The 21874-nt window shown below is 51.2% G+C and overlaps 3 protein-coding genes across 4 annotated transcripts; 2 read left to right on the top strand and 1 right to left on the bottom strand.

Moving 5' to 3' along the window:
- The first annotated feature begins 9201 nt into the window (after window positions 1–9201).
- Window positions 9202–11702, top strand: Prr30 (proline rich 30). The gene is made up of 2 exons (XM_051154569.1): window positions 9202–10136; window positions 11393–11702. The coding sequence occupies exons 1-2, from the start codon at window positions 9202–9204 to the stop codon at window positions 11700–11702; spliced, it is 1245 nt and encodes a 414-aa protein (XP_051010526.1).
- Window positions 11526–14948, top strand: Preb (prolactin regulatory element binding). 2 transcript variants are annotated; one of them, XM_051140371.1, is made up of 9 exons: window positions 11527–11850; window positions 12358–12547; window positions 12955–13175; window positions 13347–13427; window positions 13521–13645; window positions 13809–13982; window positions 14133–14205; window positions 14360–14519; window positions 14733–14948. In XM_051140371.1, exons 1-9 carry the CDS (start codon window positions 11716–11718, stop codon window positions 14825–14827), a joined length of 1254 nt encoding a protein of 417 aa, XP_050996328.1. In that variant the 5' UTR covers window positions 11527–11715; the 3' UTR covers window positions 14828–14948. The 2 variants fall into 2 exon arrangements, with proteins under 2 accessions (XP_050996396.1, XP_050996328.1); XM_051140439.1 differs by lacking the exon at window positions 14360–14519 and having other exon boundaries at window positions 11526–11850; window positions 14733–14925.
- A 321-nt stretch (window positions 14949–15269) lies between these two features.
- On the bottom strand, window positions 15270–20612 carry Abhd1 (abhydrolase domain containing 1). The gene is made up of 9 exons (XM_051140258.1): window positions 20407–20612; window positions 17622–17782; window positions 17143–17325; window positions 16975–17020; window positions 16658–16770; window positions 16368–16541; window positions 16178–16226; window positions 15741–15906; window positions 15270–15653 (listed from the first exon to the last, which is right to left on the bottom strand). The coding sequence occupies exons 1-9, from the start codon at window positions 20542–20544 to the stop codon at window positions 15445–15447; spliced, it is 1239 nt and encodes a 412-aa protein (XP_050996215.1). The 5' UTR covers window positions 20545–20612; the 3' UTR covers window positions 15270–15444.
- Window positions 20613–21874: the final 1262 nt, after the last annotated feature.

Raw genomic sequence — 21874 nt, 5'->3', positions numbered from 1 at the left:
AGAAATACATCTGTCCCAGTAAATAAGAGCAAGGTGAGAGGGATGCACAGAGTTGTGGTTCCCATACCAACAGGTGCAGGGGCCATGCCTAGCATCCCAGTATCTTGTACAAATATTCCTGCAAGCAGCGGAGAAGGCACCGGGGCTGTGGGAGAGCTGGCTCTGAAGGGCTTTGCATGCTGTGACCATCCTCTGAGGGTGTAGCTCAGGCCAAGTGGGGCTTGGATCTCTGCTGACCTGGCACCACCTGGGTGCATGGATAACGGCAGCCGGGGGATGTGCTTTTGGAGAACAGTCTCTGTGAGAACTGTGTCTCAGCCCTGTGCCTCAGCTCATTTTCTAGCAGATGGACCCAGCAGGACAGTAGGCTCCCTGTGGGCTCTATCGAGGATGGAGACAGCAGACAGGCAGGAACACACAACGTGCTACTCCTCGTCCTCAAACGTGCTCTCTGCTTCCAGCCGGTACTGCTTCAGCTCATGAAAGTTGCACTTCGTGGCTTCCACTGTGGCTTCTAGTGAGTGACAGCAGGTTTGCTCCTTCTGGGTTCTGCTTCCTGCCTGCTCCATCAGCCCCCGTGATAGTAGGACTGACTCTCCAAGGATGTAAAGACAAAATGATGCCAGACGTGTTGCCCTCTGTGTCTGGTACCATAAGCCCTTTGACGTTACATTTGTCAGCAGTTGTGGTTTAGTTACGATGGCCAAGTGCACATTTCCAATCTGAGATGTGAAAAGTCAGATGGGACCACCACTGCGGAGTGAGTTCATCTGCCAAAGTATATGAACTGTGACCCCCAGCACGGTAGGCTTGTGAGTGGCGATTAGTGGCGATGGCTCTGCCCTTCTACGTGGATGGAAGGCAGGGATGTGGACACAGCCTAGTTGGCAGGGTGCTTGCCTTGAGCCCCGGTTGATCTCCAGCACCTCATTAACAGAGCTGAGGTGTATTCCTGGAACCCCTGCAGTCAGGCTGTGGCAGCTGGGAGACCTAAAGTTCAAGGCTATTGTCAGCTACTTAAGGAGTTCAAGGCCAGCCTGGCCTGCATGAGACCCTGCCACAAACAACAGCAAACACTTTAAGGTGATTTATGTTTGAGAACTCATGTTCTTGGCTGTGTCTTACTTTCTCCTGAGCACTGCTCTTTCTCTCAACCTTCATTCTTAAGGCCTAGGTCAAAAATGTCTTCCAATAAACTGCAGCCCTCTCATAAAAATTAAAAAGTAAGTAAAGAGATTATTGTCATGACCACTCGCTTGTTTGTTTTTCGAGACAGGGTTTCTCTGTATAGCCTTGGCTAGCCTAGACTCGCTTTGTAGACCAGGCTGGCCTTGAACTCACAGCGATCCCGCCTGCCTTTGCCTCCCAAGTGCTGAGAGTAAAGGCCTGTGCCACCACGCCCAGGTTGTTAAATTACCACTTTTTAATTTATTTATGAAAGTTTATTATGTTTATGTGTCTGTCTAGTTGTGGTGGCATACACCTTTAATCCCAGAACTCAGGAGGCAGAGGCAGTTAGATCTCTGTGAGTTCAAGGCCAGCTTGGTCTACAAATCGAGGCCAGGACAGCCAGGACTACACAGAGAAACTCTGTCTCAAAAAAAAAATGTGTCTGTATATGAGTGTGTACTGTAAGTGCAGGTACTGGTAGAAGGCAGAGGCCTCTTGGAATTGGTGCTCAGTAGTGTGAGGTGCCCAGTGTGGGTGCTAGAAACTGGATTCAGGGGCAGTGAGGTGGCTAATTTTAAGTAAACATGACACAAGCCATAGCCATCCAAGAGGAGGGAACCTCAGTGGAGAAAATGACTCCATAACATCAGCTATAACAAACCTCTAGGACATTAAAAAAAAATTTGTTTATTATGTATGTAGTATTTTGCCTGCATGTATACCTGCACACCAGAAGAGGGCACCAGATCTCACCATGGATGGCCATGAGCCACCATGTGGTTGCTGGGAATTGAACTCAGGACCTCTGGAAGAGCAGTCAGTGTTCCCCATCCTCTGAGCCATCTCTCCAGTCTTCTAGGGCATTTTCTTAATTAGTGATCAGTGTGGGAGGGTGAAGTCCGCGGAGGGTGACAACATCCCTGGGCTGGTAGTCCTGGATTCTTTAAGAAAACAGTCTGAGCAAGCCACAAGGGGCAAGCCAGTACTCAGGGCTACTCCATGGCCTCTGCATCAGCTCTTGTCTCCAGGTTCCTGCCCTGGAGACATGGAAATATAAGCTAATGAAACCTTTCCTCCCCAAGTTGCTTTTGGTCATGGTGTTTCACCTCAGCAATAGTGACCTTGACTAAGACAGGCAGCAATTCCTCTTAATCGCTGAGCCAGCTCTCCTGGACCCCCCTGTCTTGTGTGCACTCCTGTGTGCTCTCCCTAATTCCCAACACATACTTTGCACCCTCTCGCTTTTCACTATGAGATGGTACAATAAAAAGGCCTGGCCAGGCTTGATGGCATATATCTTTATTTCTAGGAGTTTGAGGCTAGCCTGGTCTACATAGTGAGTTCCAGGCCAGCCAAGGCTATATAGTGTCTCAAAAAAAAAAAAAAATCTTTAAGAAAAAGGAGGGGGAGAAGGAAAAAGAGAGGAGGAGGCAAGCCAGCCAGCCAACCTTCATAATAATAGAGATCCTTGACCTTAGATCTCCCAGGACTGTTAGAAACATCTCTTTTCTTTAAAAAGATTCGTTATGGATACAGTGTTCTGCCTGCATGCACACCTGCAGGCCAGAAGAGGGCACCAGATCTCACTATAGATGGATGTGGTTGCTGGGACTTGAACCCTGGACCTTTGAAAGAACATAGAGTGCTCTTAACCTCTGAGCCATCTCTCCAGCACTAGGAACATATCTTGTTCCTCATTAAATTGCCCAGTCTCAAGTATTCTTTTATAGCAACACAAAGCATGCTAGGACATCTGAGGACAAAGCCTATAAGCCAGAGGGAAGAAGAGCTCCACACATTGTGTTCTTGAATCCATTTGGCCATATCCTAAAGGCATTTTTGTATCGTTTAATAGTGTGATTGAAAATGTTGTTGACCAGCAGCTAGAGATATACTGGTTTGAAGTTTTGGACATTCTGTTTTCTCTCTTTGAATACTTACCTATCTACAGTTGCTTGGCACCTTTTTCATGGTCATAATTCCCCCCAAGAATGGTTAGTTCTTCAAGTGGCTTCTTTTTCTCCCCCTGCCCCATACATAATGTACAACTCCAATAGGAGGAGAGAGGCTGGAGAGGAAACTCCGAAGGTAAAAGTTCTTGCCCTGCGATCCTGACATACTGAGTTTTCTTTTTAAAGGGGGGGGGGTGTCTTGGTGTGGTGGCAGTCTCACATTCCTATGGTGAGATGGTAGGCAGAGACATGAGGAATCAGCCAGAAACTCAAGGACCAGCTAGCCTAGAGTACACAGGGCTGTGGCAGAAATAATGAGAGATTCTGCCTCAAAAACAAGATAGTTTTCTGGTGGTTGGTGGTGCACATCTTTAATCCCCAGCACTTAGGAGACAGAGGCAGGTGGATCTCATGAGTTTGCGCCCAGGCTGGTCTACAGAGTGAGTTCCAGGACAGCCAGGGCTACACAGAAAAACCCTGTCTTGAAAAAAGAAAGAAAGAATGAGAAGGAGGAGGAGAAGAGGAAGGAAACAAAAACCAAGATAAGCTATTCTTTTCTCTACCGTGGTGGGCTGTCCATTTGACTTGCTTTCCCAACATGTCTCTTCTCACCAAGTAAGTTCTGGCCAAAAAACAAAAGCAAAAGGTAACAGGTCACCAAAAGTTTTCTAGTGAAACCTGGTGACAAAATCAGGTATTTCAGCAAGAGATGACACTGGAGGACAGCCACCAGCCATGTCTGTAATGGCATCACAGCTTATGTTGACTCTCAGCCAAGGAGCAATCCTAGTGGGTTGAGCTGAAAGTTTTCACCTCTGAAGATTTGGGCATGCTTAATTAAGAGCCTGGGTTGATGTTTATCTGCCCTACAAGAGTAAGTTGATTGGCTCAGTAATAAACACACAGAAACTTCGGTGGGGGAGAGGTGGAAAGTGATTACTGACTCCTGAAAGATGTCCCCTGACCACATGCACACCATAGCACACGAGCACCCTCACTCTCTGCCTCACACACATGAAAACAAGATATAAAAGGGAAGGAAAGGTGATAGGGTCAAACTCTTGTAGCCAACTGCAGTTAGCATATTCACAGCAACCATTTGTAGGTTTCAGGGTAGAACATTCGAAAGAAATAGCACATGATGTTCCTGAGCCCAGAGTTGGAGGAATTTGGGTGGAAAGAAGACGTGGTAGATAATATCTACAACAGGAAACGACCAGCAAACTAAAACAACTGCGTTACAACCCGGCTGCCAAGTGATTCGAGGCTTCCTTTCACTTGCTCAGCAAATGTGTTAACAGTCATTACCACGGAAGAGAATTGCTCATCGTGAACTCGAGTTCCCCTGGTTTTTCATTCACCCAGTGAGAAGTTCCGCTTCTAACATTTCTGAAACCAAATGTGCAGTGTTTCAGACACAGCTGCTCCAGTGCTCCAGCCATCAACTGGTTGTCCAACAATTCAATGACATTCTAGCACCATGTATCCAGAGGCTCCCGTAGGTCAAAGGGACAGATCCTATAGTCTGGGACCATTTGTACTTCTAAAGGACTGGCCGAGGACCAGAACTTCCCATGACTTCCTCTGTCCGTCTGACAAATCATCAGAACAGCTCATAGAATCCAGGGCTCAACCTTTCTTAGGCTTTCTCTTTTGTCATAAAGGATAGAACCCAGGAATAGCCAAAGGGAAGAGGCATGTAGGGCAAGGCACATGGAGGATGAAGGGTGAGGGATGCCATGCTTCCTTGCCCTCTCTGGGCACACCATCCATCCAGCACCTCCATGAGAACACCAGCCCTATTGTTTAGGGGTTTTTTAAATGAATATTCATCATATGGGCACAGTGATTACACTATTCGCCATCGATGACTGAATCCAGTGTCAAGTTCCTCTCTTCTTCCTGAAGGTCAGTAAACAGGGCTGGAGTTTGCCTCCTACTAATCACCCTGTTTACTCTTCTGGCTATGGGCCCACCAATAGACATCATGGTAGCATAAATTGATGTACAGTTGACTGGAGCTCATTATGAAAATCAAGACAGCAAATTTTATAATACAAGCGATCTTCAAATTATGGTTCCCATATCCCTAGAACGTATACACTTTCCAAAAAGACTCAAATAGTATGGTAACCAAACAGCCCAGTTTATGTGGGATTTTGTGGGTCTTTGTGCTGAAAGTCTCAAGTCTTGTCAGTCCTGGTGGCCAGGTCTCAATCTCTACATTCATTCCTTTCTAAAACTGACATGGCTGACGTTTTGACTAGTTTTCCATTCCTACTACACACCCTTTTATAAGTGCCCTTCTATTGTGTGCATGTGTGTATCAAGGGGGAGAAATATTGAGGAGAGGGTTCGATTGCCCTTGCGTGGGTATGAAGGTCAGAGGTCAAGGTCAGGTGTCTTCGTCTATTGCTGTCTACCTTATTTATTGAAAGCCTCTCTTACTAAACCTGGAGTTCACCATTTCAGCTAGGGTGGCTGGCCAGCAAGCCCCCAGAATCCACCTGTCTCTGCTCCCCAGAGCTGAGGGCCTAGAGATGTGAGTCTCCATGTGGGCTCTCATGTGGGTGCCGGGGATCCCGAGTCAGGTCTTCCTGCTTGTACAACAAGCACTTTACCATGGCCCCGCCTCCCCTTTTCCAATTTTACACAAGCCATGCCTTTTACTCATTCCTAATTTTATTATGGTCCATTATTTGGGGGTGAAAATGCTTCAGGGCACCCAAAAGGAGGCAATAAAAAATATTGGGGCCAGCAAGATGGCTCAGAGGGTCCAAAGCACTTGCTGTAAGTTTAACGACTCCAGGACCTGCACGGGGAAAGGAGGGGACCAACTTGTCCTTTGGCTTCCACATATGTGCTACGTGATGTGTGTGCCCGTGCACATAAAATGAATAAATGCAAGGGTTGGAGAGACTGCTCAGCAGTTAGGAACACTGGCTGCTCTTCCAGAGGACCCGGGGTTCAATTCCCAGCACTCACACATGGTGGCTCACAACCATCTATACATTCAGTTACAAGGGCTCCGATGACCTCTTCGGGCATCTGAGGGCACCATGCGTGCACATGGTGTACAGACAGACGTACATGTAAGCAAAACACCCATATACATAAACATTTAAATAAATTCAATAACAAAACAATTGGATGGTGGGCCAAAGATTTTTAATATAAACAGTGTATGAACAAGTGGAAGTACTTGTAAAATCGGCTAGGAAGAAAGCTCAGTTGATAAAAGTGTTTGCTTTGCAAACAGAAGAAACTGAGTTGGTTCCCCAGAGCCCAGCAGTGGGGAGGCTGAAACAGGCAGATTACTGGAATTCATTGGCTGCTTAGATGAAGGAAACGAGTTGGTAAGCCCCAGGCCCAGTGAGAGACCCTGTCTCAAAAAATAAACTGGAGAAGTGATCCAGAAAGACATCTGACAACAAGCTCTACCTTCCACATGTATACACACATATGTACATTAACTCACGTACATGAACACAGACACCACACAGTGTTAAGAAAATACCTAGGAAGCCGGGGAGGCAGAGGTAGGACAATTACTGTATGTTCGAGGCCAGCCTGGTCTACAAAGTAAGTTCAGGACAGCCTAGGTTACACAGAGAAATAGCTAGGGCTATAGAGATGGCGCAGTGGCTAAGAGCATTGGCTGTTTTTCCAGAGGACCCAGTTCTCAGAACCCACACGAAGGCTCTCACAACTGTCTGTGACTCCAGTGCCAAGGGATCTGACACCCTGCACTGGCTGGTTTTGTGTATCAACTTGACACAAGCTGGAGTCATCAGAAAGAAAGGTGCCTCAGTTGAAGAAATGTATCCATGAGATCCAGCTGTAGGGCATTTTCTGTATTAGAGATTGATGAGGGAAGCCCCAGGCTGTTGTGGATGGTGCCATCCCTCTGCTGATGGTCCTGAGCCAGCCCTGTGAAGCAAGCCAGTAAGCACCCCTCCATCAGCCTCTGGGCCAGGTCCTACCTCCAGGTTCCATCCTGTCCTGACTTTCTCCAATAATGTGAAGATGTAACCCAAATAAACCCTTTCCTCTCTCCCCAGCTTGCTTTTTGGTCATGGTGTTCTCATCATAGCAATAGAAACCTTGAGACACACCCTCACAGTCATACATACAGGCGAAACACCAACGCACATAAAATAAGCAAATAAATAACCATTTAATAAAAATTTTAAAAAGAAAATAGCTATGGGACTGAAAGACGCTCGTGGATTAAGAGCACTTGCTGTTCTTGCAGAGGACTAGAGCTCAGTTCCCAGTGCCCGTATCAGCAACTCTATCAAGCTCCAGGGGGTCCAACACCCTCTTCAGGCCTTCACAGGCACATGCACACATATGACACTCACAAGACAGACAGAAACACACACACACACACACACACACACCTAAATAAAATCTTTAAAAATGGCTGTTAAAACAGTAATATTCACAAGGATGAAAGAGTATGGAACACAACTCCTTTCCTGGGAAAGCAAGCGGAGGACGACATTTGGAAGGCTCAGCCCCAGCCTCTGGGGAGTGCTGAGAACTGTTAGGCTCATGAGCAGAAGAGGCAGAGCTAGATTTGTGGGTGTGCATTGAACAGTTCTGTCTACTTGACAATTTTACCAAAACAGCCCAGCATGTCCCTGAGAAAGAGCCAGAGCTTTGAGGGGGAGGGGGAAGGCAGAATCTATGATGTCATCGTCCAAGCTCTGTGACATAGGCTTTTGATGCCAGCTAGAGCTGCTTTCAGGGAATGAACTCCTCAGCTCCCACTAGGGGCGGCAACGCCACCCCTTAGGCAAAGCCTCGGTCTCTTGGAGCCTTTTACCACCTGGCCCCAGTGTTGCCTTCACCGAGTCTGATAATCTTTCTCAGCCAAGACCAGGCTGAGCAAGAGGGACACCAGTGTTAAGGGTGACAAGAGGCCAGGTGAACCAGCATGCCAACAAAACAGGATGCTTACAAAATCTGTGTGTAAGGGTTAAAGGGCAAGCCCTGTACCACAGAAGAGCGCTGTGTGTCTGAACAAGGACTGAGCACCTTTCAGACTGGAATTCTCGGTCAGAGTCAGCTCAGGGCTGAAAGGGGGATGGTGGGGTGGGGTGGGGTGGATATATAGACTGTTTTGTGACTCTGCTTTCTCTCCCAGGTCCCCTATCTGATGAAGTGTCTTGCAAAACGGCAGAAGGAATCCACATTGGTAAAACTCCCCGCACAGTCCTTTCCATCCCTTTCTGGTCTTGGTCCTCTTCGCCCTGTGCCGCCTCTTTCAGCTCTGCCCCTCCCGCCTTCCAGCCATCATCTCCGCTTATTTTTTTTTTTTTTTCTTTTAAACTTTCTCTGGGGTAGCTTGCCTGATTTTCTGACCTCAAAGGTGGCAGACAGCTAGTGTCTTTGCTGTCTGGGGACAGACTCACATAACCCAGGCTAGTCTCGAGCGCCTTATATGTCCCTGCTGGGATTACAGGCTTATGCCAGCAGGCCCTGCGTGTGGTGTTGGGGAATCAAACTGAGGACTTCATGCATGCCAGGCAGGCAGCCCACCAGCTGAACTCCACCCAAAGACTTCACATCTGGACATGAGCACCGGAAGCGGAGTCCAGAAGTGGACCAGCCATCCCAAGATTCTGACCTCTCTCTCTCTCTCTCTCTCTCTCTCTCTCTCTCTCTCTCTCTCTCTCTGCAGGTCCTACAAACCGTGTCTTCCCGATTCCACCGAAATAGCTGCAGCTGTCCCTCAGCCCTCCAAGGGACAGCTCTCATTCCTCGTCTGCATACGTCCCCAGCGAATGGCTAAGACAACAAAGTGAAGATGGAAGCTTAGATGCAGGCTCTGGACTGAGCACACCACAGCTGAGGAGAAGAGGCTGTGTGGCCCCTTGGCCTGCTGCTGACACCTGCAGCAGATCAAGGCCGCAGCCACCCTGCACACAGAAGGCGGTCTTGATTGCCAGCCACAGCTGGCCTCAGAGACACCCCCCCCCCCACCGCCACCACCTGCCCCCAGCACTGACTCTGTTAGGTCTCCACTCTCTGGTCTTGTTACCCCATTCACTCCTATCCTGGATTTGAGGCAATGTTATCTCACAACAAGGACCAGGTGCTGCAACAGACCACAGTGCCCCCAGCGTGTCCCCCACTGGTCCTCTCAAAATTTGTGGATTCCCCTCCACCCAACTTAGGCCCTGGTTCTCCTCTCCATCAATCCTTCCCTCCTTTCCACCTCTCTTTGCCCCCTGCCACGCAGGGCCCCCCAAGTTTCCCCACTCTCACCCACCAAAACTATACTTCTTTTGGTGAAAACCCCCTCTCTCTATACCCGACCTCTCCCGCCAACTATCAGCTGTGCCTCTCTTCTTCTCTTATCCAATCCTATCTTTCTCAGCTACAAAACTCCTCTCCTCGCGCTTGCCAGTCTCCGCCCCATAGCTCCAGGCTCACTTCCGGTAGGCACCGCTCACCACCTGGGGGGGCAAGGGGATGCGTGGCAAGCAAGGTGGATCCTGCATTATTCAAGGACCTAGACGCCATCATCCAAACCCTGGTGGGTCGTCTGGGGCCCCACAGAATTGCTATAGACCTGCAGCTACTGTTTCTGCAGCACATGTGGCTAGGCACAGAAGGCCAGGTCCCAGTCGTGGCGTATCCTATATGTCTAGTGTGCCTCCAGTACCGCACCCCATCTTGCCCCACCACCAAGTACAAGACTGTACCCCGGCTGCTTGCCTACCCTCAACTACGGGTTCCCGTGCGGGGCCAGGAAGCTGGGCCTCTCCAAGTAAGCATTGGCTTCGGCCTCTGCCTGCCTCGGGGCCAGGCGAAGGCTTTGCATCTGCTGCCAAAAAAAAAGCAGGAGGGAGCAGAGTCTCAGGGAGAGGCCCTCCAGAGACAAAAGCCTGCAACCCAGGCACCATCAGCTCAGACCACAGGCGCATACTCCCAGGCCGGGAGGCTCAGGTCTGCAGATCTTCAGTCACCAAAATCCAGGCAGTGCCCCAGGCCTCCACCAAGGCAGGCCACTGCCTCCCCAAAGCCCAGGACTTCTCCTGCCCCAAAGAGGTCTATTCTTCGAAAGTTGCTATCTTGAATCCAGAGCAGCGGAGATCCTCTGGAGCACCCCTTCCAAACCCTACCTTTCCTACCAGGACTTCTCAGATCTTGGGGAGCCAGAGAGACACCTTGAAGGGCTGGCTGGCTGGAGGCCAGGTGTGTTCTCCTGCCCTGAACCCTGGGAACCCCTTGTGGAGCCTGCTCTCCCCTAGTTGAGACCAGGGCACCCCTAGGCCTCATTCAGCCTTCAGTGTGTCCAATAAAGCCTGAGAAGCTTGTGTTGTGGATGGAACGGTTGCCTATAGGATAAAGCCTGTCCCCCAAAAGGCTAGTGGTGGGGATGGGGTGGAGTGGGGTGGGGGACGACAGAAGGATTAAGGACAGCAGGTGCCATGCACTTGAGTACACCCCAGTACCTGAGCTGTTTAGAGGCCTCTAGAAGGCTCCTTTCAGGTTTAAATTCAAGTCTATGGACGATAATTGGAACCAAAGATTAGGCCAACGAATGGGTCTATTTCTCTGTGGACAGGTTGGCATGGCAAGGGCGCAGCTTTTCCTCACAGGGAAGGACATTGTTAACTCATTCACAGGGGAGCACAAGTCCATGCACGGACTGGAAACCAGAAGGTTCCCTCAGAAGAGTGGAGGAGCCAGGGGCTGGAGCGATGGCTTCTGGGGAAAAGAGCGCTAGCCGCTGCTCTTCCAGCGGATTCATCTTCAATTCTTACCATTCAAATGGCAGCTTATAACTACAGCTCCAGGGGATCCAATTGCCCTCTTCTGGCTTCAGGGGGCACCTGCAAGCAACGCCCCCCGCCCTCCCCCGTCCCCGACCCCTACGAGACAGGGATGAGGAGGGGCAAAAACTTGAGCGGGGGACGGGTGCCACGCACAGCATACAGAAGACACCTGTCGAAGAGCAAGTGCCACCCAGAAGTAGATGTCAAGCTGTAAGGACCCAATGAGGCGCGGAGGAGGCTGTCAAAGTGGGGAGTGCAGTGAAATCTGATTTGAAGCCAGGCTTGTTTTGGAGTCTCTGCCTTCGCTGTGACCTGAGAGAAATCGTTTCCTCTCTGGAGTAACATAAAGGGCTAGCTCCCAAGAGTCCGTGTATCTCTCCTGAAATGGGGGCCGTCCCGATTCGAGACGCGTTTAATTCCAGGTTTACCGATCTTCAGTAATCTCTCCCCGCCCCACCTCTCATGCCCCACACAAAGATGGCAGATCCGCCGTCCTTCGGGGTTAGGAACCGGATCCGAAGCCAGGGTTCCGTGGCAGCAAGTCCCGCTAGTGCTGACGCGGATTGGCGTCGTGCGCTTGCGCAGAGAGAGCCAAGGAGCGCGGCGCGTGCGCACTAAGCGTCTGCGCGACCCGGTCAGTCGCGCGAGCGCAGATCGGTGGTTTGAAGTGGTGGTGAACCGCCCGGCTCAGAGGGGTCCCGCGTCTTCGCAGCGACTGCGGCACCGATTTCGGCAGCTTTCAAAGGCGGGGCGCGGCATGTCGTGGGTTCCGCGGGGCTGGCAGTGAACGCGCGGGCGGGATGGGTCGGCGCCGGGGTGTGGAGCTGTACCGGGCCCCGTTCCCGTTGTACGCGCTTCGGGTGGACCCCAAGACTGGGCTGCTCATCGCTGCGGGCGGAGGCGGCGCTGCCAAGACTGGCATAAAGAATGGCGTGGTGAGAACGCAGAGCCACAGAGAATAGGTTTTATCGTGGCCGAGGGCGATTCCGGGGTGGCTGGGGGATGCAGGGATGAGCGATACCCCTGCTTTAGACCCTGCCCGTTCTTGTGGGAAAACCCCGCATAGACGCTTGGGTGCTGGCTTCACCTGAGCAGAGTGGTGGAGACATCCAAAATTAGACTGAAGCTGTGTAGGTCTAAGGCTAGACTATCTACTCGCCGGACCAGGGGAGCTGGTCCAGGGCTCTTATTCTAACCTTTTCCAGGAAGTCATACTGTCTTGTCTGCCCTCAAGCAGCTGAATTCCTTTCTTTCTGTAAACCGAACCTAGTAATCTAAGTCCTGCTTGCTGTTTAAATTGGGGTACTCCAGTAAGGGAATAAAGCTCTAAACCACAACAATAAACCACAAGAGTTGGAGGTGCAGGAAGCAAAGAAGTACAACCGAGGCTCAAAGTGACTTCCGGACTCACCTGAACTTTGCCCACTTTGGTTCCCTCACAGCACTTTCTGCAGCTAGAGCAAATCAACGGGTGCCTGAGCGCCTCCCTGCTGCACTCTCATGACACAGAGACGCGGGCTACTATGAACTTGGCACTGTCAGGTGACATCCTTGCTGCGGGACAGGATGCCCGATGTCAGCTTCTACGTTTCCAGGTCCATCAGCCGAAGGGCAGTAAAGCAGAGAAGTCGGGTAAGGAGCGTTGGAAAAAGTCACCCTAATCTTGATCTTTAAAAAGGAGATTAGATGCTGGGCACGGTGGCACATGCCTTTAATCCCAGCACTCGGGAGGCAGAGGCAGGCGAATGGCTGTGAGATCGAGGCCAGCCTGGTCTATAAAAGCGAGTCAAGGCTACACAGAGAAACCTTGTCTCGAAACAACAACAACAACAAAAAGATTAGATGAACTCTTTCTACTCCTGTCAGTAGAGGACTCGTTAACATAGAAGCAAGCCTGTGGGTATACACACCTGTAAACCTCAGTGCTTGGGAGTAGAGGCAAGAGAATATTTAAAGCTAGCCTGAGGTACATAGCAAGTCGCTGCCTTCAAAAACAGCAGCCAAGAAGTCTGGATCCTGGCAAATTGTTTGTGTTGCAGGTTCCAAGGAGCAGGGACCTCGACAGAGGAAGGGGACAGCTCCAGCAGAGAAGAAATCGGGAGCAGAAATTCACCCCGAAGGAGTCGAACTCAAAGTGAAGAACTTGGAGGCGGTGCAGACAGATTTCAGTGCTGAACCGCTGCAGAAGGCTGTGTGCTTTAACCACGATAGCACACTGCTTGCCACTGGAGGGGCCGATGGTCACGTGCGTGTCTGGAAGGTACGGTTTTAGGAGGTTAAGGGAGATGAATAGCAGGTGCAAGAACACCAAATTTGTGAGGACCTGCATGTGCCTTCTGGGAAGCTTGCGGGCGGCCATTAGGATAAGAGGGATTGGAATTGCGATGCCCTTGCTGTCCAGTCTGTAACCATGATACTGGCTTGGCTGTAGGTACCTAGCCTGGAGAAAGTTCTGGAGTTCAAAGCCCATGAAGGGGAGATTGGAGATTTGGCTTTGGGTCCTGACGGCAAGGTAAGGAGGTGGGGGAGGGGGAGGCTCTTACGCTGTCTGCACGTTAAGCAGATGTCTTAACGGTCCACCTTTGCCATCTTTACTCCTGCCCAGTTGGTTACTGTGGGCTGGGACTTTAAGGCCTCCGTGTGGCAGAAGGATCAACTTGTGACACAGCTACAGTGGGAAGAGAATGGACCCGCCTCTGCTAACACACCGTACCGCTACCAGGCCTGCAGGTGTGAAGATCACAGAGGGTGGCTAGAGGGAAGTGGGAAGAGGCTTGAGGGAGCTGGCGGTGACTGCAGCCATGTTGGAGGTTGTCCCAGGTGTGAGGAGGGCCCAGCAAGGCACACACCTGAGGGCTAACAGGAGCTAAAAAGCTTTTTGCCCGGCTTCCAGGTTTGGGCAGGTTCCGGACCAGCCTGGTGGGCTGCGGCTCTTCACAGTGCAGATACCCCACAAGCGCCTACGTCAGCCCCCGCCCTGCTACCTCACAGCCTGGGACAGTTCCACCTTCTTGCCACTTCGGACCAGGGCCTGTGGCCATGAAGTCATCTCCTGCCTCAGTGTCAGGTGTGAGGGTGCCGCTTGGCTGGATAGAGTGTGCTTGACGGAGCTCGGGAATGAGTCGAGCCCTGGCTTAGTCCCTGGAGGACCACTGCTGGGGTGAGAGGGTTTCTACAGAAGCTTCCAGAACAACGAGTACTTTGTTGTATGTTACAGTGAATCGGGGACCTTCCTAGGCCTAGGCACGGTCACTGGCTCTGTCGCCATCTACATAGCTTTCTCTCTCCAGGTAAAGGGTAGCGGTTGGCACAACCCTATGGGAGGGCTGCAGGCTTACTCTGCCCTGAGGACACAGGAAGGAGTCTGGCCCAGTCCATAGGGGAAGCCTGCTCCAAGAAAGGAGCCTGCAACCAGGCTCTCCACACTGTTTTCTCCCCTCCCAGCGCCTCTATTATGTGAAGGAGGCCCACGGCATTGTGGTGACAGATGTAACCTTCCTGCCTGAGAAGGGTTGTGGTCCACAGCTTCTTGGGCCCCATGAAACCGCCCTTTTCTCCGTGGCTGTGGATAGTCGTTGCCAGTTGCACCTGCTGCCCTCACGGCGTGAGTCACTGTGGCCTGTGGGTGGGTGGTGGGTAGGTGGGTGGGTGGTGGTATATCACTTCATCTTTAGCTATAGCAGAACTTGGCCTCTGGAAAATGGACTGTTTTTAATCCATCCACCTGCCCCTCCTTGGATTAAAGAGGTTAAGGCTTCTGGCTTTCAGGCTTTGAGGCTGCTTTGCCCACTCGTGTCTTCCCTTGTCCCACCCTCAGGGAGTGTTCCTGTGTGGCTCCTGCTCCTGCTGTGTGTCGGCCTTATTATTGTGACCATCCTGCTGCTCCAGAGTGCCTTTCCAGGTTTCCTTTAGCCTCCCTTGGTCAATGGGAAACAGGCTTGGACACTGCCACCTTCCCGAGCAGAATCATTGAGGTCCACGGCTGAGGCTGCCTCCGATGAGACTGATGGGTACTGCCTGTCTCTCAGCTAAAGCTTGCCTGTGGCCCCTATCATGGATCTTGGGAGTCCTGCTTTCAACACCTGTGGATCCATTCAAGACAGTGTGTCCCAAGCCCAGGGCGCACTACCTGCCTCCTTCCCTCTGCCTCCCAGGGCTCCAGAGCTGAGCTCCTCCTTTTCTAGAAGTCTGTGAAGATGCACAAGAGCCTGGAGGCGTTGCCAGCCTCCGTACAGAAACTGTTTCTTCCCCTCCCCTTACAGCCTTCACACCAGGTCCTTGGCTTTTGTTGAGACAAAGTCTGGGCTGGCACTTGCTGTTAGGGCAGGACGAGGCAAAAGGAAGATTCAGCAGTGATCTGTGGGCTCCGGTGGCTAGCAGCAAACCAGCCAGGCTAGATCCGCAGTAAGCTCCTGGGTGGTCTGCTCCAGGCTGGGGAAAGGGACAGGGAACCTCAGCTCATCAGGCAGGAAGAGTTGATATTTAATAAACAGAGAGATATGGAACTGAGACCCCAAGCAGTCCTCTGGTCAGCTCTTTCCACCCTGAGGAGGGAGTGCTCCAAGGCCAGGCAGCTCCTCTGAGTGCTGGAAGATGGCGCGGGCATACTGGTGTAGGACACGATTCATGTAGCAGTGCTGCCGAGGCAGCAGCCCTTCCAGGAAGCCAATGTGGCCGCCCCGAGCTGTGATGAGCAGTGCGACACAGGGAGACTTCTGGGCAGCCTGTAGGGGGAAGGCTGGGAGGGAGTCAGAGAGGAGGTGAAAAAGCTGCCCTGCAGTGAGGACCCAGGCTCAGGTTCAGCCGACATCTGGGGTTCACTCACCGTGGACTGGGGAGAAGGGATCATCTGCTGCATTGAGGCAAAGGATGGGGGTACGGATGGTATCCACCTTGGTTCTTGGGCTTGAGGCTTGGTAATAGGCCGCAGAGTCTTTATACCCAAAAGCAGGGGCTGTGTAGCGCTCATCCAGCTGACGGATTGTGCGGGCCTGTGTGGTAGAGGTATGATAGGCTATGATATTAGAAAAGAGGAGGCCGGGGCTGGAGAGGGCTCAGTGGTTAAGAGCATTGTCTGCTCTTCTAAACTACCTGGGCGTGAGTCCCAACACCCACAGGGCAGGTCACAACTATCTGTAACTCCAGGTCCTAGGAATCTGACACCCTCCCGACAGTGTACATAAAATAAAATTAACTTAAAAAAAAAAAAAAAGATAGAAAATAGGATACCAACACTGGGGTAAGGGAGTGGTTAAAAGATACCTTTATCACAAAGTCCACATCCAACACCTTTTCAATTGGCTTTCTGTTTCTGAAAAAGAATACATCAGGGTTTGTCTGGACTCCTGCACCTAACCCAGAGCTCACAGCTTCCGTGTTCTTACCTCCTCAAGAAAGCACAGTGTGGAACTCACCCAAACACTAGCAGGCCCTGGTATGTGCAGCGTCCTACCTCGCCACGAGCCGGCAGAGTCCAGCAGTGAGGGGCTGATTGAAGAGCAGTGAGTTGAGTGGGGTCTCCAAGGAGTCAACAGTCTCAAAGGAATCCCAGCACGCAGACATTGTCAATCCTGCCACCAACCTGCTGGCCTTCCCGGTGTGTGCCAGGTAGTTGAGTATCAGTATGCTGTAAGATGGGATGAAGGGCCGTGCAAAGTGTTGGCCTGAGTAAACTGGGGCAGCGGAGGAGGAAAAGTGAAGAGGAACAACTGGGCCTCTGCAAGAAGCCCAGACAACTATTACCCTCCAAAAGAGATGCCCACAGCCAGCAGCGGAGCTTGGGGGTAGCGGTGCTTTACGTGCTTCACAACTGTTTCTAGATCTTCAGTGTTGCTGGCACAGTAAGCCCTGTGAGTCTGAGGGCAGATTGGGTCATTGGCCGGGGGGTGGGGGTGGGGTCTTGCAAAAAGGCAACCAAATGGAAGGGCTCAGGAGCGGGGCGGGAGGGGGAGCTAAGTAGGTGGAGCCCTAGGGCCAGTGGTCTCTAAATGGGAGGGGGGGTAGGTGGGGGGGGGGCGGGGAGGAACTGAGGGCCACCACAGGGAAGCCGGGGAACTCACCAGCAGTTCTTCCCCTCGGCAGCCACGGTTATTAAACACAACAGCCCTGGGGTAACACAGGGATGTGAGGCAAACCCTCCCAAGAAGAGCCTCTGCTGTGGTAATGGGAGTACTGCATCAGGGTCAGGTCCACCTTTCCCTTCCCAAGGTCTGCACCCCCATCCTTACCTATAGCCATCCTTCAAAGCTTGCTCAGCCAGGTGTAAGATGTACGGCTCCTGGCTGCTACCGCTGATGCCTGGAAGCAGCAATACTATGGGCTGGGTGGTGGGGTCCCGGTAGTGACTGCTGGTAGGCTGCTCAGCCCAGTCTAGGAGGACCTGGCCTCCATCTGAGGTCTGGAGGACCTCACTGGGGTTTAAGAGAAAGAGGGAGGAATACAGAGAGCGGGCTTCAAAGGTCTACCCTCTGCCTCACCCACAAGCTCTGCAGCCTGTCACGGGTATTACTTGAAGGTATGCTTTATATTAACAAATCGAATGGACAGATCAACTGTTAACCTTGTGTGGGTGTACATAGAGAGCCGTTCGATACACCCAGTCTCATGCCCTCATCACACCTTAAGGCAAAGATGGCTTCATTTAAAGAGGTGCATCAATTTCTCCTGGATACCCATAATGTGTTCACCTGGTTCTGACCTGCCTTACCTTTGGTAAGGGACCACAGGCTGAGACTGCAGTAGGACTCGAAAGATGGTCTGCAGCCGCCCCTCAAAGCACCACAGTGTGGGGTAGAAAGTCTCCACAGTGACCGGACAGTGCTGCTCCAGGAAGGCCAGAAACTGGGGGCCAGCCACCAGACGAGGCCTCTGTAATCACAACACAGTTGGCCTCTGGAGGGTGAGTGGGCCCTTCCCCACGGTGCGGCCTTAAGGACACCACTTTGACACAGTGACATCTCCAGCACAGCTCAGACTGGAGTGGCCAGGACACCCTAAATAATAAAGTTATCTGGTGACCCCCAGAAAAACCCCAGTCGTAAAGTGTCACCTCCAACACTGACCCTGCAGGGGGCACTGCTGCAGTTGACTGGACACTGGCCCTTTCACTCAGCCTGTCCCCTCATACCATTTGTGGGAGAGCACATGGTATAAACTGCTCACGCGGTCCCCTACAATCTGGGCTGTGGTCCTCCAGTGGGTTGGAATTTGGGCTTTGTTTTGTTTTTCTGATTTGGTTTTAACTTTAACCATGTGCCTCTCTGTGTGGGAATGGGCACACAAGTGCAGATCTTGCCTATGGGGGTCCTGAAAAGGGGTGTCAGATTCTCTGGAGATGGAGTTACAGGCAGTTGAGAATGCCACAACATGGGTGCTAAGAAACAAACTGATCCTCAGGGGCAGACTTGCTCCAGCCCTGGGTGCTTGGGTGTTTTGAGACCAAGTTGTGCTACATAGCCCAGGCTGGCCTTGAACTCATCATAATCCTCCTGCCTCCCAGCTGGCCGCCTGTCACCATTGTGTACTGGTTGGGATTCTTGACCAGGCAAAGAAATGTGAGCACCATTCAATCTGAGATCTTTATGTTGCGGCTCGGGTGTCCAAGTGCATCTCCTTGGAGCCTGCTCCGTCACTCTGGCAGCCCCTGTGCCCCACTGTCTTCAGCACCCCATTGTCTTCCTATCTCTGCCAGCCTGGCACGTGTGTGCTCAGTGAGGAAGGGCTTCCCACATTCTCCTGTGGAGGCCCAGATCTTCGGTGTGCTCTACAATAGGAAGCATCCTAACATGAACAAACACTTCCTTTCTTCCTGCCAACTAGGGCAAAGGGAAAAGTGATGGGATAATAGGGACAAACGAGGTCAGTGGGCAGTAAGCCCTGACGCAGCCTCTTTGCTTGGTTCTGCATAGCCCTGTAAGTAAGTGAGGGGGCCTGGCCTCCTAGACTTGAGAAGAGTATGCTGAACAAGATCAGAGGACTCTAGCTCAAGACCGGAATGGAAGGGTTGGGTTGCAACGTAGTAGCTCAGCGGTAAACCCTAGGCTCAATCTCCAGCACTGAGGAAGTCATTTTTTTTTTTTATCATAAATTGCATTTGTAAGGAACCTAATGGCATCCTGTTTTATCTTACAGTCCTGCTACTCAGAAGGGGCTAGGCCAATGATACACTAAAGAGGCCCAGTTGATAACTGACTTGGACCCTGGTCCTTAAACCCTGGAATAGCGACAATGAGATCACTGTGCTATACTGCAGACTAATGCCAACCTTATTCGATAAGCTGGAAGTAAAGAAATTATGACTTGCATAGGGAAGTTGTAAGTCTGCCCAAAGATAGAGCAAATAAGAGCAAGGCAGAATTAATCATCACAGTTTCAACAGTAAAATGTGTTGACTGCTCATTGCATTCCAGGTATTGTGTTCAGTAAGCATTTTATGTGATTTTTAAAAAACATTTTTAATCTTTACTATTTATATGTTAGATTTGTTTTTATTTATGATTTTCCCTGTATATTTGTGTACTACATATATGCCTGGAAGCCAGAGACAGTGTTACAGATAGTTGTGAACTGGAAGTGCCGTGGAGTTGCCAGGACCAAGGCTAGGTGCCCTAAACACTGAACCACCTCTTTACTCCAGATATACACTACGTTCCTCTACCAGAAGCCACAAGAGTTCTCTAAAACAGGCCCCATGACCTCACTGTATGGGCACAGGGCCTTGCCATGTTGCCTGTTGCCCAGAATGGCTCAAAACTCCTGGGCTCAAGTGATGTCTTAGCCTTCCCAGGATCCAGGACTAAGTGTTTACCTCCTGTAGAGCTTTTGTAAAAAGTTGAATCAAGGGGCTTCTTGTTAAGACTCAGTTACAGAAATAGATTTTAATGAGATCCAAAACCTTAGCTTTCCTAGGTAATCTATGTATTTTATCTTCAGTTCAGTTGAGGTAATCAACAAATTGATTTAAACAAACAAACAAACAACAAGAGGCTTGACTCTCAGCCCTTTCCCACTGTATACACAAAGAGTCTAGTGTGTAGGGATAGAATTATCATCTATCCTAAGCTTGGAAGGAACCTCAGCCAGTCCTCAAGGGAGAGGGGGCCGCCGCTAAGCTGATGGACTGGTGCCACAACCACACAGGCATCCGTCCCATCATTATTCTGTGCAGCTGGCGAACATAATTACATATTTTAGTTAGGCCACCTAAAAAGAAAAGGACAGCAGAAAAGCGCAGACTTCTGACACTTTGGGGGTATCCTCCACCCTACCTTTATCCAACGGTCAGGCAAGAGCATAGGGGGAGCACCCTTACTGTGCTCCAAAGACCCAGCGGGCAGGGGAAGATTCCAAGAATTTAAAGATGCAGAACCGGCTCTCCAGTAGGTCATAATAGCAAAATTCACGTGGTGCGGCAGAACTCTCCAAGCTCAACCCCAATCTGGAGATTATCTCATTACCCCAAACACCCCGGCCAGAGCTCGGCCCTCACCCACCTGGGGCACACATGCCCAGTAGTAGCCCAAGTAGAGAGCAAGGCCGACAGCTAAGAGCAGAGAGACAGTGTCTGACCAGGTGCCATTCTTCAGGCTCAGGGAGGAACTCAGCATCTTGGTTATGTAGGGGTATTCCATTTCCCAGGCTCCCGGCTGGCTCTAGCTCCTGAACTTTGACTCTTCCGCTTGCGGTTTGTCGTGGACCCACCTCTTGCACGCCATTGGCTGCAGATCCCACGCCGCCCCGCCCACCGCCTTGGGGAGGCAGGGGCGGTGTTAGCCTCTCAGACAACCCTCTCAATCCCGAGCCACACCAGCCCTGTCCCCCTTGCCCCTCCACTCCTCCTGTTTCCCCTTGGTGTTGCAAAGCACTGCAGGCCCAGGGCAAGCAGCACCCCCGCAGCTGCCATCTTGGTGCGTTCCGTCCCTGGAAGGCAAAGGGTGAAGCAGGCAGCCTGGGATGGTTCTGCAGCCGCTCCTGTTTGATTGTTCTGTGCAATCACAGAGTACAACCATTCACCGTGACCCTCACACAGTGGGCACGAGCCCTCCCAAGCAATTGTTACGTATTGAGGTTTGAGCGCTCAGTGGTGACGTTCTTCTTCCTAGGTTATGTGTCTCTACGTCAACAGAAAGGGTACAACAGATGATTGCTCTGTGGCAGGCATTGGATACAAACGTCCCAGGGATCCATCCTGTCCTTGTTTTCATTACTTGAATAAGGACTGCGCTAGAGCCTTGGTTTCCTATGATATCTGTAGACTAGAATCATCTAGGAGTTGAGCCGCTGTTGGTCCAGGGACCAGCCAAGGCGTGGATATATCAACACATGTCATGCTAAAATCTCTCTATGAGAGTTCAATATTCCTTGGGCCTGAACTCTTAGGACAGGGTACTAGAAAAAGAAAGTGAGCAGCCGGGCGTGGTGGCGCACGCCTTTAATCCCAGCACTCGGGAGGCAGAGGCAGGCGGATCGCTGTGAGTTCGAGGCCAGCCTGGTCTACAAAGTGAGTCCAGGATGACCAAGGCTACACAGAGAAACCCTGTCTAGAAAAACAAAAAAAAAAAAAAAAAACAAAAAAAAAAAAGAAAGTGCTCCCTGCTACTGTGCGGGAGCAGGTGAGAATAATGCCCAGACTTCAATGGGGAGAGGCAGAAGGAAGAGTAGGAATTTCCCAGGCAAGTGGGAGACTAGAGTGATAGCTCCAGGACAAGTGGAAATCTGGAGGTTAGGGGCTTACCAAAAGATGTGTGGCTGAGTGTGTGGGTGCCTAGCAGCTTCCTGAGGGCAGAGGAAACCCCATCAGAGGGCTCAGGGGGAGAATGGGGGTAGGATGGGGTGGGGGTGGGGTATCAGCTACTTAGAGATCAAGGAGGGTAAAGACTGAAAAAAAGGGGGGCCAACTGGGCCCTGTTAAGAGCACTCCGTGTGGCCAGGCATGGTGGCACAGCCCTTTAATCCCAGCAC

The sequence above is a fragment of the Acomys russatus genome, chromosome 1 (assembly GCF_903995435.1).
Source record: "Acomys russatus chromosome 1, mAcoRus1.1, whole genome shotgun sequence".
Lineage (NCBI taxonomy): Eukaryota > Metazoa > Chordata > Mammalia > Rodentia > Muridae > Acomys > Acomys russatus.
Note: the sequence above shows the minus strand (reverse complement) of the source record. Positions and strands in the feature narration are given on the sequence as shown.

What these genes read in the sequence shown, in the direction of transcription:
- Prr30 (XM_051154569.1), top strand. Translation starts at nt 9,202, where the DNA reads ATGTTATCTCACAACAAGGACCAGGTGCTGCAACAGACCACAGTGCCC. An exon ending in TGCCCCAGGCCTCCACCAAG is followed by an intron (nt 10,137 to 11,392) that starts GCAGGCCACTGC and finishes CCCCACACAAAG; the next exon opens with ATGGCAGATCCGCCGTCCTT.
- Preb (XM_051140371.1), top strand. Translation starts at nt 11,716, where the DNA reads ATGGGTCGGCGCCGGGGTGTGGAGCTGTACCGGGCCCCGTTCCCGTTG. An exon ending in ATCTCCTGCCTCAGTGTCAG is followed by an intron (nt 13,983 to 14,132) that starts GTGTGAGGGTGC and finishes TGTATGTTACAG; the next exon opens with TGAATCGGGGACCTTCCTAG. An exon ending in ACATAGCTTTCTCTCTCCAG is followed by an intron (nt 14,206 to 14,359) that starts GTAAAGGGTAGC and finishes CTCCCCTCCCAG; the next exon opens with CGCCTCTATTATGTGAAGGA.
- Abhd1 (XM_051140258.1), bottom strand. Translation starts at nt 20,544, where the DNA reads ATGGAATACCCCTACATAACCAAGATGCTGAGTTCCTCCCTGAGCCTG. An exon ending in GTGGGCATCTCTTTTGGAGG is followed by an intron (nt 16,542 to 16,657) that starts GTAATAGTTGTC and finishes CCCATCTTACAG; the next exon opens with CATACTGATACTCAACTACC. An exon ending in CTCTGCCGGCTCGTGGCGAG is followed by an intron (nt 16,227 to 16,367) that starts GTAGGACGCTGC and finishes ATTCTTTTTCAG; the next exon opens with AAACAGAAAGCCAATTGAAA.